Genomic DNA, 17,371 nt, shown 5'->3' with positions numbered 1-17,371 from the left:
CTGAATCTTTGCATGTTTGAAAATGCCCTCAAACTTGAATTATAGCTTGGGCATAGAATTCTAGCTTCAGAGTACATTTTCTCAGAATTTTGAAGATATCAGGTGTGGTAACGGGTCTGGCTTCTGAACATCTCACACTTATTCTCACGGAGGTGGGACTCGTCCTGCTGCTAAATTCTATGAGCTCTGCCAACCCTTCGGTGTTAAAAGATTTCTTTATAAAAGAAGCCCTCCCTGTCCTAAGGAGAAAATGTATTTCACATTTCCTTCTAATATACTTACTTAAATTTAACCATTTATTCTATCGGAATTAATTTTTGCAAGTGGTATAGAGATTGAAATTTCTTGCTCTCAAAATGGATAGGTAACTGACTCACAGCTTCTTTTCTCTATTTTGAAATGTAAATTTTACTATTTACTAACCTCCCATGTAGTCTTAATTAAGGTATTGATCCATGTCAATGAAGAGTTCCTATGACTTAAAAATGACTTGCAGAACCATACATAAAGTATGGTATTTATATCCAACAAAGCAAAAACAAAATCCACACATACACGTGTTGATATGTATTTATATCTGTGTATAAGATATCTGCAAGAAAATAGAAAGGAGCACAGAGAAGAAGGGGCGGAAGCATCTCCAAGAGTCACTTCTGTTTTCTTTGGGGCCCAACAGTCAGTTTTCTCATTTGTGTTATCAAGGGTGGTTGTATTCAAAAACAATTTTATCCCCAAACCACCTTGTTTGTTATTGTTTATCTTAATCTGTGTTGCAAAAGTACATGGGGTGATGAAAAGACTCTAAAGTTAGATTGTGGTGATGGTTAAACAACTCTGAATATACTAAAACCCACTGAATTGTACACGTTAAAAGGGTGGATTTTACGGTATGTGAATTAGCTCAGTAACACTGTTTTTTAAAAAAGGAGAAAACGTATATTTAAACAATATTTAAAATTCAAGTCCTGGGTGGAGTCAGAACCTGGAAGAGCCTGGCCTGGAGTGCCTTGCGCTGCTCTGGAGACTCTCCCTGCCCGGCTGCTCCCGCCTTGGCTGCCCCACCTTGTCTGGGGGCCAAAAGCTCCAGCTTGACCTGTTTCACTGCTTGGCTAAAATGCACATACTGGTGGGGACCGGAAAACCACATTCTGGTGAAGATGCTGCCTGCCTGTGGGACCCTAAATAATTTCAGTTCCTGCCGAATTCAAAACTCACTGAGGCCACAACTTCGGATAGTTTAGGGGGGGCGGCTGGGACGAGTCCTGTGTGAGGGATGTAGAGGCTGCCTGGGGTTGCTGGAGCAGTTAAGAGAGTCTTAAAATAAAACCAACATTTTAAAATTAAAAAAAAAGAAAAGAAAAGAGAAAACCCCAGGCAGGAGCCCTTGCTTTTCTCTGAGTAGTTACTTCACTGTTCTCTCTGGTGACCTTTGCTCCCCAACCTTCGAACGGTCACCCAGTGCCTATTTACATTTTCCAGGTCCAACTACATAGGAAAGACTGACTCTCAGTCCTGATTCCAAACACCTGTGGAAAGGATTCTGCCAGTCCAGCTTCAGTCAGGTGCCCATTCTGGCCATTCAACAGGGGGGACAGGCAGATAAAAATGATACAAAATGACCAAAACGGATTATCTCCACTTCACCCTTCAGAAACAGGAGATTCAGCTAAGTAGCTTCTCCACAGTCATGTAACTTTTTTTTTTTTTTTTTTTTTTTTTTTTGCGGTACGCGGGCCTCTCACTGCTGTGGCCTCTCTCCTTGCGGAGCACAGGCTCCGGACGCGCAGGCCCAGCGGCCATGGCTCACGGGCCCAGCCGCTCCGCGGCATGTGGGATCTTCCCGGACCGGGGCACGAACCCGTGTCCCCTGCATCGGCAGGCGGACTCTCAACCACTGCGCCACCAGGGAAGCCCCATGTAACTTTTAAGAGAAGGTAGGAGCAGAACTTTTGAATGTAGGTCTGTTGGACTTCAAGGCTCATGCACCATCCATCACATTCTTGGGAGATATTTAGCTTGGAACAAACCTAGGTCAGACATGTGCTAACTGTTCTCAAGCATCTGGAAAGGAGTTACAACTAGTCTATAAGTGTTAGAACTATGATGATTTAGATAAGATTTTCCCTCCGTTGAAGAGGAAAAAAAAACCCCACTGTATGAAACCTGTCCAAACAGAACAGTTTATCTCAAGCTCTCTTCCACTGAGATATTTCAAGCTATGTTATATGGCCTAATGAAACATATGGTATGGATATTACAAAGCTGAGAGTATATGCCAGCTTGGTTTATTTCAAAATGGCATATTTTGCGCCGTTCATACAAAGGATGAAAAAAAAACTAAAGAATTAGTTTTTTAATTTTTAGATAAGTAGATTGATAATTTTTCAAAAGGAAATACACCATTAGCACATACTTATTTTAAGTGTTGAAAAACCTAAAGTCCAATCCCACTATAATATATTTCAAAGGCAAGGTTCAAATTTATTCACCGTGGTTAAATTGCATTTTATATTTGTTGAAAGAAATGTCATTGCAATATCATTATATAGCTGTTTTCATTTATTGTATACATATTAGGTACACAGCTTAAAAGGAATAAAAATCCTACTCTCTAGAACATAAGACAATAAATATAACAAAGACTGGCACTATTATACAAATGGAATTAATGAACATAAATAAGAATAAGTATGTGATTTTCAACCACATTCATATTACACAGTTTTAAAACTATCTAACCTTTTACAATGACTAAATCCTTACTTGAAACTGTAGAGTTGGTGAAGGATGTATGCCATTTAAGTATTAGTTCAGAGACTTACAAAACAATTTTACTGGTGGTATTTATGTGTGGGGAGCAGACTTACTTATTGTGTATGACTATAATGTTTTAGGAGACATGATGTTTTTATATTACAAGGAAGAAATCAATTTTAAGTATTAGTTATTTTAGAAATACTACCTAAACTAGGATGACATTTATGAAATATTATATATTCCTTCTCTAACTGCCTTCTATTAGTCTATAAACTATATCAAAAGAAGTGATAGAAGTTAAAATTTTTAACATTTTGGATAGTCAAGTTAGAAAAGGAATTAAGGAAAGGAACTCAGATTTAAAGTTCTGAATGCCCACTAGGTTTGGCACATTTTCTTTCTTCCAACAAAGTATCTTCTCTTAGAAATGGAGTATTTAGTTAACTATCCCTCTCGGGGTCCTCGGCTACAAGAAAAAGAGGCCAAGAGACCACAGATGCAGACTCACTGGCATTGCTGGAGAGTGACAGTGAAGAACCAGGGGCAGAGTCCCAGGGACATAGGAGACCACAGCAGTCTGGGCTACTAGAATTGGGTGAGAAAGCAAGCTAAATCTTGTCTTCACAAAATTTACCTGTCTTAGAGGAAAAGTCAGTCTATTGAGATCGACAAGGCAGGATTAGCTTTCCGACGCACAGAAGGCAACACCTGCTATAGAGTGGACATTAGTAGGAGTGCTGACTGCCGTGAATACTTAGGTACTTGGCGACTCTTGACCTAAGGGACATGAAAAGCCACAACAAACCAACCCACCAAACACCCTCGGAATAATACAACCTCCTATCAGAGCTTCACTTCTCTTCTGTCGTGTCAGTCTCCGAGTACAAGCGGCACAGGGCTGCATTGGGGCGGCACACAAAAGCGTCAGTTTCACTTCCCAACTCTGTTAACTGCTCCAGTGAAGACACACAGGGAAAATGGTCTTTTAACATATCTGGCAATTTTGAAGTCTTCTCTTGAAGACGTCGAGATCGTCTAACTGGTGTGAGAAACTTTAGCTCTTTAAATGCAGAATTTGCTTCGTCAAACTGCATCTTCTTTTTCACACTGAAAGAAACACAAAATTATTCCCAGAGTTAAAAAACACGTTAACATTTTCACTTCACACTTTTATGCTATTTATCATACTATAACTTGTATGTTACAACCATGTCACTGCTTGTCCTACAGAAAGAGGTCCTGCAATAAGTAAGGAACTTATTCATTTCTCTGTTGTTACAACTTGTACACAGTAGATACTTGAATATCTATAGAATTGGCTAATCGCTCAATTCCAAAACCCACTGTTATTAATAATACAGAGATAAAAGTAAAAATGATGTAAAAGTTTTTCTTTTTCAAAATGGCAATATTTAGGGAAAAGCAAAGCAAATACAGTATTTAAAAGGTGAAATGTTCCAATCACATTTTGTTTGTTTCAAACCTTTCTATTAACAAATAGTTCTAATCAGAAGCTATCTTAAACATTTTAAAATACCACATGCATGATCCTAAGCATACAAACAAATCAGAGCACATTACATTTTAAAAGTTTACCTTTGCAAGTATGGAGTAGTAGACACATTATATTTAATTAAGCAACCCGCCCTAGTTTCTGTATTGGGGGTTTTAACATCACTGGTTGGGTCTTTTGTTTTGTCATCTTGCTCTTTTTCACAACCTTGAAATACCACATTTCTAGGATGCTTATTTTCTATTTCCGGTTTTTCTGACCCCAGATTAACACTTATATCGTCAATGGTGGCTTCTTGGATTTGTTCCTTGGTCGCACAAGCCTCCTCAATATTTTCTCCTATAGAAACAGATTTATAGATTAAGCTTCTGGTCAAATTTAAAGAACAAAATCAGAAGACAAAGTTATTTACAGTTGGCCAGATTTTCAAAATAAAAGAACCAAACAGCCATCTCCTAACCATTAGTTTTTCTAAGCAAATACTGCTAACAATTATTTAACAAATATTTACTATCTCCTATGTGTCAGGGATTATAGATACAAATATAAGAAGGAAATCATCCCCATCCTTTAAAAAGTTCCCATTCTGTGGAACAGACATGCTTTAAAATAATTATAAAATGAGGAAAATGCTTTAATTGAGGTAAAAACAAAAGGTTATGGGAACCCATAAAAAGAAATAACTGAGTTTGCTTGAGGGACAGGGAGATGGCAAGGGAAGGCTTCACAAATGACATTTAGGCAGGGTCTTGAAAAATGAGTACAAGACAAAGGAAGACAATTTCGATACGAAGGTTAAAAGAAAATGATCCATTAAGACAATATTAAAGGGCCAGTGTGCTTAGAACATAGGGTAAGGAGCAAGGTGCAAATGTGGGAAGGAGGTGATGAGTTCAGACAGGTAGAAGTTTTAGTTAAAAAAATTCACTGGAGGGCTTCCGTGGTGGCGCAGTGGTTGAGAGTCCGCCTGCCGATGCAGGGGACACGGGTTCGTGCCCCGGTCTGGGAAGATCCCACAAGCCGCGGAGTGGCTGGGCCCCTAAGCCATGGCCGCTGAGCCTGCGCGTCCAGAGCCTGTGCTCCTCAACGGGAGAGGCCACAACAGTGGCAGGCCCGCGTACCAAAAAAAAAAAAAAAAAAATTCACTGGAGAGACAGATACAATTAGATTTGATTTGGTCACTATACAGAACGGTTTAGAATGGCAGGGAATGGTTTGTGGGACTTCCCTGGTGGTCCAGCAGTTAAGACTCCGTGCTTCCACTGCAGGTGCATGGGTTTGATCCCTAGTCGGGGAACTAAGATCCCACATGCTGTGCAGCAACCAAAAAAAAAAAAAAAGTAATGATCTGTGATGGTAAGAAGACAAAGCTGTTACCACAGCCTGAGCAAGGTGGTAGAGGTGGACTGTGGGAAGGAAGGGCCCAAGTTTAGTGTTATTCCTGAGTCAGGACTTAACAAATTAACGCATATGAAGGTCTGAATGAGTGTGGATGTGTGCATTCCTTCTAAAATTTCTTGCTTCAGAGTCTTTAATGACAAAGGAGGATTTTTTCTTTTTTTTTTTCTTTTTTGGGAGGAAGAGATGGTGGTATGAGGAAGCAGCAAGGGAAGACAAGGCGTTCCAAATAAAACATGTTAGATGTGAAATACTTGTGAGACATCCTGGTAAATCCACTGAGCTGAAAAGACCTTTAGATTTGATTATTAGGAAATTATTAGGTTTTTTTCCTTTTTTAAAAATTGATACAGATTTTTACTAAGTGATGATTTTAGTTACATGATAAAGTGAATGTGGTTTCGTGAGGATAAGTTGAAGTGAGGAGAGAGGGAATATCGATTCATTAATTCAACAAATATTTTTGCAGTAGTACTGGGGCTACAGTGGTGAGGAAGATCAGACCCAGTCCTTGACAACAGAGTTTAGAGTTTGAAAGACAAGACAAACAAACAAGCAATCAAGTGCATAAAATACTGCACAGAGAAGAAAACCAGCGAGCACAAAACAGGGCATTTCATCTAGTTGGGTTGAGAGGAAAGGTGGACATCAGGGAAGGCTACCTCAAGGAAGTGACAGGTGAACTGTGGTCTAAAGGATAAATAAGAATTAGGTTAAAAGTAGAAGACTGGCTTGGAGAGACCCAGAGGCAAGAGAGATAGTACAGCCCCTTCTAGGAAATAAAAAGTAAAGAAAGAAATCAGGGATGTGTAGGAGAGGGAGTGACAAGAGAGGCTGAGATCAGGAATCTAAGCAGATACGTGACGGGGCATTTTGGTTGCAGTCTTGAGAACAGATTGGAGCCAGAGTAGAGAAGCAGGAAACTAAGTAAGGAAACCATTGTAGTAGTCCACGTAAGGGCTGTCAGTGTAATGAGAGTAAGGATAGTAAGGATAGAGAGAAGTGGACGGATTTTAAGAGATGCCTAGGAAGTTAAACTGAATTTGATTGGCTAGGAAACAGGGGTGGGAAAGTGGGAAAAGAGAGAAAGAGTGAAATATAACCCCAAGATTTCTGGCTTGGAGAACTTGACAGTGTCAGTCACTGAGATAGGGAACCAAACTAAGGAAAAGGTTTAGGGAAAAGTGATGTAGTCAAGTTTGGATTTCTGGGATTAAGGAATCTGAGAGATAAGTGGTGCTTCTCTCTCTTATTATTTGTCTTATACTTCTCAAAGATGTTTTCTTGCTGTTTACAAATAATTTTAATTTGTAAAATGGATTTTATACCTAGAATTTATAATTATATATTTTGAAAGTCAAGAGTTTATGGATAGCATTTCTTTTTCCATCTAAAGATAAATATTCTACCAGCTGGAAAGATTCCACTAAGTAGTATGATTCTATTAAGGAAAAAAAAGGCAGAATAACTGAACCAGGTTTAAATACTGGTTTTCTTTTTCTAAATATCTTTAGAGCCAGCAAGAATTATGAGGAAGAAGGTTCTATAAAATTCTTATTTCTACTTTGCTGTCTTTAGCACAAAGACACAGGATTAGGTTATACTTTAAAAAAATTTTTTTAATTGAGGTATAAATGACATACAACATTATATTAGTTTCAAGTGTACAACATGATTTGATATTTGTATGTATCGTGAAATGATGACCAGAACATATTGTGAAATGAAAAAAAATCTCTCCCCATACATAGTTACACATTTTTTTTCTTGTGATGAGGACTTTTAAGATCTACTCTCTCAGCAACTTTCAAATATGCAATACAGTGTTATTATCTACAGTCACCATGCTGTACTTTGTATGCCCAGGACTTATTTATTTTATAACTGGTAATTTGTATCTTTTGACGCCCTTCACCCATTTCAATGGGTTGGGTTATTCTTAAACCTTTCTGCTCCTTTGGTTTGTGGTATACTAGTCTTTCCTGGTTTTTCCTCCTGTCTCCCTGACCATTCCCTCTTAAGCTCCTTTATTAAATATAGCCAGTAAGATCAGAGCATATACATCTGTATGTTCCACTGGGGCATAATAACAGCAAACATAAACAGAAATATTCTCTGTTGAACCAAAACGTCTTATAGATCATCTAGTCAAACTGCCTCATTTTTAAGATAGGAAATTAAGTCCTAGAAAGGTAAGGTAACTTTCACAGACACATGATAACAAATTTGGGTTTCAAACCAGACCTCCTAATTAAAAATTATTTATACTACGTAAAGCCAATGAATTTCAGAGGTATGTCAACTGAAGTATGAGGAAAGAAACAACTTAAATATTTAAAAAGTTTAAAAAGATAAAAGAAAAATAATTCAGCAAAGAAATTTAATTAAATCACAATTCACTTGAAGAAAACAAAAGAAACTAACTTACCAAATTTAACTTTTTCTTGACTCTTCGTTGTAAGAATGTCAACAATTGCATGTCGCATCTCTTCAATAGGCTTAATTTTTTTTTAATGAAGAAAGCAGACCCATATAAGTTTTATATTCTCAGACATTAACTAAGGTTGTCCAAGTTGAAAATATTAAAACCAGTGATTAAATTTCATATTTTATAACAAAGCAATGATTCTTGGACCATTTTTCTCAGAACACCTATTTTGCCACTCCAATTGAAAAAAATGACTGTCTTTTCCAATAAAAATGAACTTAAGGGACAGAATTTCATCAGTTTAAAAAATTTCCCCATAATTTTTCTTCAGCCTATGGTAAATATTACTGCTTACCTGATAGGGACAAAATGAATGAACAAATAGCAAATTAAGACTATTAATATCTATCAAAGAGCTGATTATATTAAGTTTCTCTAAATTTATATTAGTTTATTCCTTTTCCCCTACATCCAAGTCCATGGTTATATTTTTGTTTCATATGCTATTAAATGCATTTCTGAAGAGTTCAAGGTTGATCAGCCTAACATTTCATTTATTCAAAAATTCAACAGTTTGGGGCTTCCCTGGTGGCACAGTGGTTGAGAGTCCGCCTGCTGATGCAGGGGACACGGGTTCGTGCCCCAGAAGATCCCACGTGCCGCGGAGCGGCTGGGCCCGTGAGCCATGGCCACTGAGCCTGCGCATCCGGAGCCTATGCTCCGCAACGGGAGAGGCCACAATAGTGAGAGGCCCGCGTACCGCAAAAAAAAAAAAAAAAAAATTCAACAGTTTAGTAAAGCATCCATTATATGTCACATATTATAAGTACTTACTATGTTCCTTTGAACCACGATGCCTGCTAATGCAGTATATTCAAAATATTATACAAAAGAGAAGCTCAGGCTCATATTCTTAATTCTAGAACTTAGTCCTGAACTACTCACCCATCTGGCTTTTGATTTTCTTGGCTAATTTTGATCCCTGTTTTCCAATTTCTGCTCTGGTCTCATATCTTTCTCTTTAACTACTGCTTTCTCTGTGAACACCTGGCTCTAGTTTTGCATCCTAGCTATACTGTCACAAGCTGCTGTAAGTAACTTCCCTTCTGGTTCAATGTAGTAGGGACCTAACATTCTCTTCCAGGTGAGATTCGGTGAAATACAATTACCCTTCAGCAAAGTGTTTTACACATAATAGCCATAGAGAGAATATCTGCTGAATATTTGATTTTTGATTCAGGTGAAAGATCAAATAGCATTTGCTGGTTTTGCTGATACTAAAGGATATAGACCTTTCTTAAGAAAAGGCTAAAAAAGTTTTTAAAAAAACTCTCTTCGTAAACAATTTCCAAGAATGCGTTTCTGAGAAACTTGGTCAGAAGGAAATACATTTTAGGAATATCTGACCATAAAGACAACAAAACCAATCAAATCAAAAAAACCTCAAGATACCATTTTTTTCTATACCCAGGGTTTTTCTGGTAGCAGCACACAAGGAAGAGGTGACAGGTATAATATCAAACCACTATGGTGCTAATAATGTCAGAGATATTAGTTTATTGCCATTTTCTGGACCAAACATATGACATATAAATGTGAGTCCGTAAAGATATACTCCTAAAGTGAAAGAATTCTCTCACAAAGCCATCAGAACTTACTAACATTTTAAAAGTTAATTTAATTCCATTTGCTTTCTAGTCAATAAATACATTTTAATATTGAAAATTCAGTTTCCCAGTAGATTTCTCAACTAGAGAATGTGCAAAACGACCTGCTGTGCTAAAATATTTCTCACAGCACGTTTCATGAAATACACATTTCAGCTTATATCCATTTTCTAAGGTCTGATTATCCCTAGTACATGAGCAAGTTTTAGAAGGTTGAGAAACAGCCTTTATAATATGCAATCCTTGTGGCCTTTAAACATTCATCACTGCCACATATATAACCACAATTTTATCAAGTTATGCGGTGATGTGTTCCAAAATAATTCTGAATTATTTACACTGTAATAATAAAGACCAGTAAGTTTTAATCTCACCTGAGCTCCTGCCAGAATGGCCTTCTCATAGATTGCAATAATATTTTCAATAGGACTTGTAAGTGGTTCAACACGTGCAAGGCATATCCAATATTTAACAAGTTTTTTGGCATCTGGAATATTTTTAATCAGGTCATTTAGTGTAACCAATACTTCTTCTTTTGGACATCCCTAAAATAGCAAGAAATAAAGTGAGTTTTGTCATTTAGCCTACAAACTATGAACAATTAAGTAAACTTACTGTAATCAAGGTCAGTGATAAAGAGAGAAAAGGTTGGTAGAAAATTATTCATAAAATATTCACCATTATACTCCTTACTCCAGACTTGTTCTGAATGGCTAGCAAGAAGCATATCAGTCAAAAGGCAGAGAGAGAAGAAAAAAGAAATACTAGTTGAGAAAAATATTAGTAAAAAAATGACTAAAACTCTACTTGATCTTGATGTTTATCCTCTCTATATTATGAGATTCTATTTGTTAATACTTTATTTAGAATTTTTGCATCTACCCAATGCTTATGAGAATAGCTTGCAAGTTTCTTCTTCAATTATCTTTGTCAAAAAGTTTTGATAGTAAGATTAAAATGAATCTGTAATGGTTTATGTAATTAAGAGCTATATATAGTTAAGTAGGGCAGAAAAATTCCATAGTATCAATAAAAAACCCCAGCAGAGCAGAAATAAGAAGAGAATCAGTTTCCCTGACTATAATTTCCACTGGTTGTCAGAACCACAAAAAGTTGGAAGATGCTCATGAAGACTAGAGAAAGGTTTGAAATCACTCTCTATGTGTTCAGTCTTGCTATGGATCTTAGATACTAGTGAGTGACGGGGAGATCAGCTCGATGCTTTGTGACCACCTAGAGGGGTGGGATGGAGAGGGTGGGAGGGAGGCTCAAGAAGGAGGGGATATGGGGATATGTGTGTGCATATAGCTGATTCACTTTGTTGTACGGCAGAAACTAACACAACATTGTGAAGCAATTATACTCCAATAAAGCTGTTTAAAAAGAAATTCACAACTATAAGTGACAGTTAAACAATATATTAAGATGATTCTTATACATATTAAAATATACATGTATATATATATATATATATATATATATATATATATTTTTTTTTTTTTTTTTTTTTTTTTTTTTTTTTGCGGTACGCGGGCCTCTCACTGTTGTGGCCTCTCCCGTTGCGGAGCACAGGCTCCGGACGCACAGGCTCAGCGGCCATGGCTCACGGGCCCAGCCGCTTCGTGGCATGTGGGATCTTCCCGGACCAGGGCACCAATCCGTGTCCCCTGCATCGGCAGGCGGACTCTCAACCACTGCGCCACCAGGGAAGCCCTACACGTATATATTTTTTTTTAAATTAGAAGTCAGGAAATAAAAAAAAAAAAAACACTCTGAAGTTGATTACCATACACATAGGAATTCTGGTCCAAATCGTAAAATTCTACAGTTCAAGGCCATGATGATATTGGTTTAGATTAATGGGATTTTGTTTGCAACTATTTTAGTTAAATTTAATCTGTGATAATAATTTGTGTTGCTAGTCTTTGATAAAGTATGGGAATAAGTTGAAAAAAAATTGTAAATATATTGAATGAATGTAAAAACAAAAGTATCAGAGTGAATATCCACCCCCAGCCCACTCTGTGGTAACATCTTAGAGGAATACAATATTTACAACTCAACTGAAAAAAATCTAAGTATCCATTTGATATATTTATATGAACTCAGTGAGAATGTAGTCCATTTAAGGCTAAAGAGAAACAATCTCACAATTAACAGTAAGTCTCCATAACACTGCTGACACATAAATTGGTCAAAAAAGAGTGACAGTATAATTTAATGAGATAATGTTGATGAAGGTTAGTTTGCAAACTATAAACTACTACACAAATAAAGAAAAAGACTCTACCTCATTAATCAGGTTTAGGCATTCAGAAAATGTCTTGTTTACTTTTTCAGTAAACAATCGTTGTTCATCTTCTTCTGCCATGGTAGTCCAGAAGGATCCAACTGGTTTTTCATTTTGTGCTTCGGGCTCAGGCTGGGTAACCACTGAGCTCGGAGGCCTTTTCATTACTCTTCCTTTGCCAGCTTTCCACTCACTCAGACGAGCCCTACAGTTAGAAGCAGCATATAAACATTACTGTGATACTGATAACAGAATTCTGTCAAATACAGTGAAAGTTAAAAAAATATTTCAGGTCTTTGAGTAATTCTACACTGGTGGCATATACATAGTTCACCAGCTTGAAGAAAAAGAAATACAGAAACTATCAATGTTAATGATATGCTCACAAAGACCCCAGGAATGCATTTTTAAATGGAGAGGTTATAAAATATTTCTCAGTTTTATTATTTTAACTTAGATTACATAAAACAACCTAATTAAACACACTCAAGCACAATAACTTAGCAATAACTCAAGCACAATAACTAACAATAACTCAAGCACAATAACTTACTGTTCCACGATATAAATTTGCTTAAATTGATCTATGACTGAAGAGAATCCACGTACAAAAAGCTCTAATACATTCAAGGAAATGATAAGCCAGATTCACAAATGGTACCCTACTAAAAATTAAGCTAACAAAATTACATCTACTTACTTTCTCTCCTCTGCAGTTTCTCTGGGCTGAGTCCATCTACTATCAATAGCTGCTTTCACCATGGTATGTCTGCGCTGCTCAATGCTTTTTGACTTTTCTATCAGTTTAGTATTAGAAGACGAAGCAGGCCTGGCTACCATTTCAGATGTCATGCTTCTTGATAGTGTCTTATTTCTTTTTATGTCCTGAGAAGAACTGGTTTTGATAACAGACGAAACCGTATTTAACTGTAATAATTCTTTCTCTCGAGGCCCTTTCCGAACTGTAACACTGGCAGACGTCCTACTGATGCCTTGTTTCATGGTGTTCTGGTTATTACTGTGGTGACTTTTAATAGAAGGTCGCACAAATTGACTGCTCTGAGATGTAGTGCTCACAAATTTAGTGGCAGTCGTCATATGTGAGGCTCTGTCACTTTTCACTGTTACACTGCTGACGTGTACAGGCTGAGACTTTGTGGCTTTCGAGACAGTAGATGAAAGTTTCTTCGTTGTTGCCAAACTCTCATCTTTGACTTGTAGAGGTTTTCTAAAGGAATTAATCTTAGACTGAACAATTTGGCCACGATAAGATCCAAGCACAGGTTTCTTGGGCATGTTAGCATCTTGCTTTGGTTTTTCTGTAGTCATTTGTTTCTTTTTACTGTTGTTTTTAAGGTGAAATGCTTGGCTTAACGTCATATGTTGACTTTGGGGGTCATCTTTAATTGGTAACAATGGCAGAGTTTGATTATTATCCTCAAAATCAGGTGTATCAACTGCTGTAGTTGAATTGGTTAATTCATTACAAGGTTTTAAAGGAATACAGTTTTTTTCCATGGTTATATTACTCTTGATCCCAGTAGGTCTACCGACATTCTCTTTATCAGTCTAAAAGAGTTAAAGACAAATTAGTTAAAGACAAATCTTTCAGAAAGAGTTTAGGAAAAAACCTTCTTTAGGAATGAGGGGAAAGGGAACATTTAGGAGGGCTATTCTGTATCTTACCATTTTTGCCTTAAGTTCCAGAACTTTTGTCTCTTCTTGGATCTGGCCTTCAGATATCCTCACTCTCTGGTCTCTACCACTTAAAAAAAAAAAAAAAAAAGTCCATACCAAGGAAGTTTCCTTTTCTGGGGGAGGTATGGGAGGATATAACAATTATCTGACTTTGCTGTTTTAAACTGAGGCAAGAACTGAGCTGAGATTTATTTGTCCTAAGCAAAACTCTTCTTTATTATAGGGTGATTTAATAGTGTAAACAAGACGGCTGAGGAATTTAAAGGTATTTTCTTACAAGCCTTAATACCCTCCCCCCCAATCTCATTCTAAACCATTCTCTAGTCATTCAAACAAGTCTTCAAAAATCTTTATTAAGCAACATTTTCTTTGGTTAGTTTTAAGTACTTAGTACCAGACTTACATTGAAAAAAAATTTTTATAAATAGTTCTCCCAAAAGAAATTCAAAAATTTCCACACACACTCACAACTTAATTTATTAATCATGTGGATTTTAGTTTCTAAATAGCATTGCATTTAGAATATATATATACAAAGCAAAAGCTTCTTCAAGAATTAAACTTAAACTCTCTTTTTACAGATATAGGCTAGTACAGGCTACAGTATAGGTTAGTACAGGCTGTGAGAATCTCTTAGCAAGTGATTTTGTATTCCATGAACGAAGGGAAAAAAAAGGGTCAGTTGGATATGCCTTGGATTCTAGGGCAGATTTCAAGTTCAGAGACGTAAAAATGTACATTTTAGAGTCAGCAAAATTTGATTTCTGTATAGTTGAGTTTAGAATGTTCTTTTCTCCCCATTGTGTATAAGAGCACTCTAAACCCCACGACCCAGTTGGATTCCTTATTTAAATAAGTAGTTGAGAGTCACTGTCTTATGTGAATTAATGTTCTCTTTGCTTTCTCTCTAGTAATCTCATTCCACCCCAAGGTTTTAAAGAAATACCATCTACACACTGACAACTCCCAAGTTTATATCTGTAGTCCCATTCTCACCCCTGAACTTCAGACACATCGCTATTTGGCATCTCCACTTAGATGTCTTATTGCTGCCTCAGACTTAACATAGTCAGAACAGAACTCCCCATTCTCCCACTCCTCCCTCAGGCTTCCCATCTCAATATATGGTATCGCTATCCACTCAGTTATTCAAATCAAAAGTCTAGGATCATCTTTTGTCTTAAACAAAAAATTGGGATTTGTGAAAGAAAATGTTTATTCTAAAGAAAAGCAACTAATTAATGTAGAATAAAAAAATTAAAAAATAATTTTTATTTGGAAACAATGCCAAACTTATATAAAGTTGCAAAATTATAAATAATTCAAACTCTTTATCCAGATTTGCCTATTGTTAACATTTTATCCCATATGCATTATCATTTGCACTCTTTCTGAACATGTCTATGTGTGGAGTATACACAACTTTTTTTTTTTTTTTTTTTTTTTTGCGGTACGCGGGCCTCTCACTGCTGTGGCCTCTCCCACTGCGGAGCACAGGCTCCAGACGCACAGGCTCAGCGGCCATGGCTCACAGGCCCAGCCGCTCCGCGGCACGTGGGATCTTCCCAGACCGGGGCACGAACCCGCGTCCCCTGCATCGGCAGGCAGACTCCCAACCACTGCGCCACCAGGGAAGCCCTACACAACTTTTTATCTGAACCTTTCAAGCTAAGTTAAGTTACATACATGATGCCTCTTTACCCTCACTTAAATGTTTATTTCCTAAAAATAGGAATTTTCTCTTACATAACCATGTAAGAGAATTTAACCATGGTTAAATTTACCTTAACCATTTTAATCTATTGTTCATAGTTGAAAACTGACCTGATAATGTCCTTTATAGCATTTCCCCTTCCACTATTAAATACAGTATAAGGGTCAGGTATTGAATTTAGTTGTCATATCTCTTTAGCCTCCTTTACCCTGGAACATTAAGGATCATCTTCAACTCTATTTTTTCTTTTACATCCCATATCTAATCCATCACCAAGCCCTGCCAGCTCTATCTCCTAAACATAGCAGAATCTGAGTATTTTCCACCCTGGAGAAGGGTATGAAGCATTCATCAACACAAAATATATCAATAAGTAGAGTACCTAATATAAAGAAATACAAATTAAAATACTGGATTAAATAAAATGTATTAAAATTCATTTCATCTTTTAAAAACAAAACTTTAAAAATGGGGCTATTAGAAAATTTTAAATTACATGTGTGGCTCACATTACATCTCTACTGGATAGCTCTGATATAATTTGACAGATGTGAAGTGAAAAAAATTTGACCTCACCTGGATAATATCTGATTTTCCTGTTTGTATGCAAAAAAAGTTTTTCTTTTTAACAGATGCTCCTTGAGTTTTTGTCTTCTTTGCTCTAAATAACAAAAGATCTACAGGTCAACATCAGCTGCAATAACAACATGAAATAAAATACTGACTAAATGAAGATTTAACTTCGAAAAATGTTCTACTTGAGATTACATCTTATGTATAACAGAAAATTTCCCAGTTCAGTACTGCCTTTGAGAAATAATCACATTTTGAAATGACTGTTACTATAACTGGTCCCCATAACCACTCTGTACAAGAATCACATTCTCTACTGTCTGAAAGTGAAAAGTCTAGAGAACATCATTTTCAACATACAGCTCCTGAAAGCCAAGTTTTAAGAAGCTAAATGGTAGAGATGAGACACCAGACTCCAAGTTCTAATTTACCAGAATTGGGTGAGAATTTCTTTCCTGTTTTCCCACGTGTAGGACAAGAAATATCTATTATTTCTGAAGACGCAGCTAACCCTAGAGTTCTATAAAGTCGAAGGCGACATGTGTTAAATCTGAAGCATCAGTTGAACACTCCCGTCCCTCCAGAAATTAACTCCCGACTCAGGAGGCGGGAGCGCTCTGCGCAGGCGCAGTCAGCTCCCAGCACTGACGCGGCCTCGCCTCCGCGGGCCAGGATTCCCAACGCGGGTCCCTGCCGGAGCCCCGCACACTCCCCCGACCCCACCCCACCCCACCCCCCGGCTAAACGGATCCTCTCACCGAAGCCCGTCGCCGCCGCCAGTGGGTCGCGACCGCACGCGACGCGTTCAACCCGCACACTAACACCACGGAGCAGGTACCACTCCGATTGTCCATTTCACAAACCCTGTCCAGACTTCTCGCACAACTGAACTGGGCGGAAACTGGTCTGCGAACCCAAGGCCCTGATGGCCCTGCCCGAGCCATCCCCCCGCGGCCGCCCCGGCCGCTCCCGGCACCGCGGCCCTCACCTCTGAACGCGGACTGGGCCCTCTGACTCGGGGGCAGCTGCAGGTCCTGGGGCACGGCTGGGGTGCTCATCGCAGCTCCGGGCAGGGGTACGCGTCTCGAGCTCGACCGCCACAGTCTCCGTCAAGCCGGAGCGGCCGCACACTGCCCCACTACGCCCTGGGCTCGGCCTTAGACTGCGCGACCGCCGCCTCCGCCCATTGGTGCCCGGCGTGAATTGAATGGGCCAATGGGCGAAGAGGGGCGGGGGGCCTGCTCTGTGTCTGCAGGGGCGGGGCTTGAGACTGCCTAGTTCAGTTAGGACCTCTCGGGACTGAATCCCTAGGTTTTCAAACATAAACAGCGCT

At 38.1% G+C, this 17,371-nt stretch overlaps 1 protein-coding gene across 1 annotated transcript; it reads right to left on the bottom strand.

Annotated features, from left to right (window-relative positions):
- Window positions 1-3,498: 3,498 nt before the first annotated feature.
- On the bottom strand, window positions 3,499-17,122 carry CKAP2 (cytoskeleton associated protein 2). Its single transcript, XM_065896093.1, has 8 exons — window positions 17,027-17,122; window positions 16,042-16,126; window positions 13,740-13,818; window positions 12,754-13,622; window positions 12,054-12,258; window positions 8,097-8,166; window positions 4,354-4,609; window positions 3,499-3,864 (listed from the first exon to the last, which is right to left on the bottom strand). The coding sequence occupies exons 1-8, from the start codon at window positions 17,094-17,096 to the stop codon at window positions 3,609-3,611; spliced, it is 1,890 nt and encodes a 629-aa protein (XP_065752165.1). The 5' UTR covers window positions 17,097-17,122; the 3' UTR covers window positions 3,499-3,608.
- Between the last annotated feature and the right edge of the window lie 249 nt (window positions 17,123-17,371).

The sequence above is a fragment of the Phocoena phocoena genome, chromosome 18 (assembly GCF_963924675.1).
Source record: "Phocoena phocoena chromosome 18, mPhoPho1.1, whole genome shotgun sequence".
Classification (NCBI taxonomy): domain Eukaryota; kingdom Metazoa; phylum Chordata; class Mammalia; order Artiodactyla; family Phocoenidae; genus Phocoena; species Phocoena phocoena.
The sequence above is the reverse complement of the archived record's forward strand: the minus strand, read 5'-3'. Positions and strand labels throughout refer to the sequence as shown.

Coding starts and splice junctions, on each gene's coding strand:
- CKAP2 (XM_065896093.1), bottom strand. CDS start 17,096: ATGAGCACCCCAGCCGTGCCCCAGGACCTGCAGCTGCCCCCGAGTCAG. Junction 12,259..12,753: donor GAAACTGCAGAGGAGAGAAA/GTAAGTAGATGT, acceptor TTCTAACTGTAG/GGCTCGTCTGAGTGAGTGGA. Junction 8,167..12,053: donor GCCTAAACCTGATTAATGAG/GTAGAGTCTTTT, acceptor AAAAAAATTAAG/CCTATTGAAGAGATGCGACA.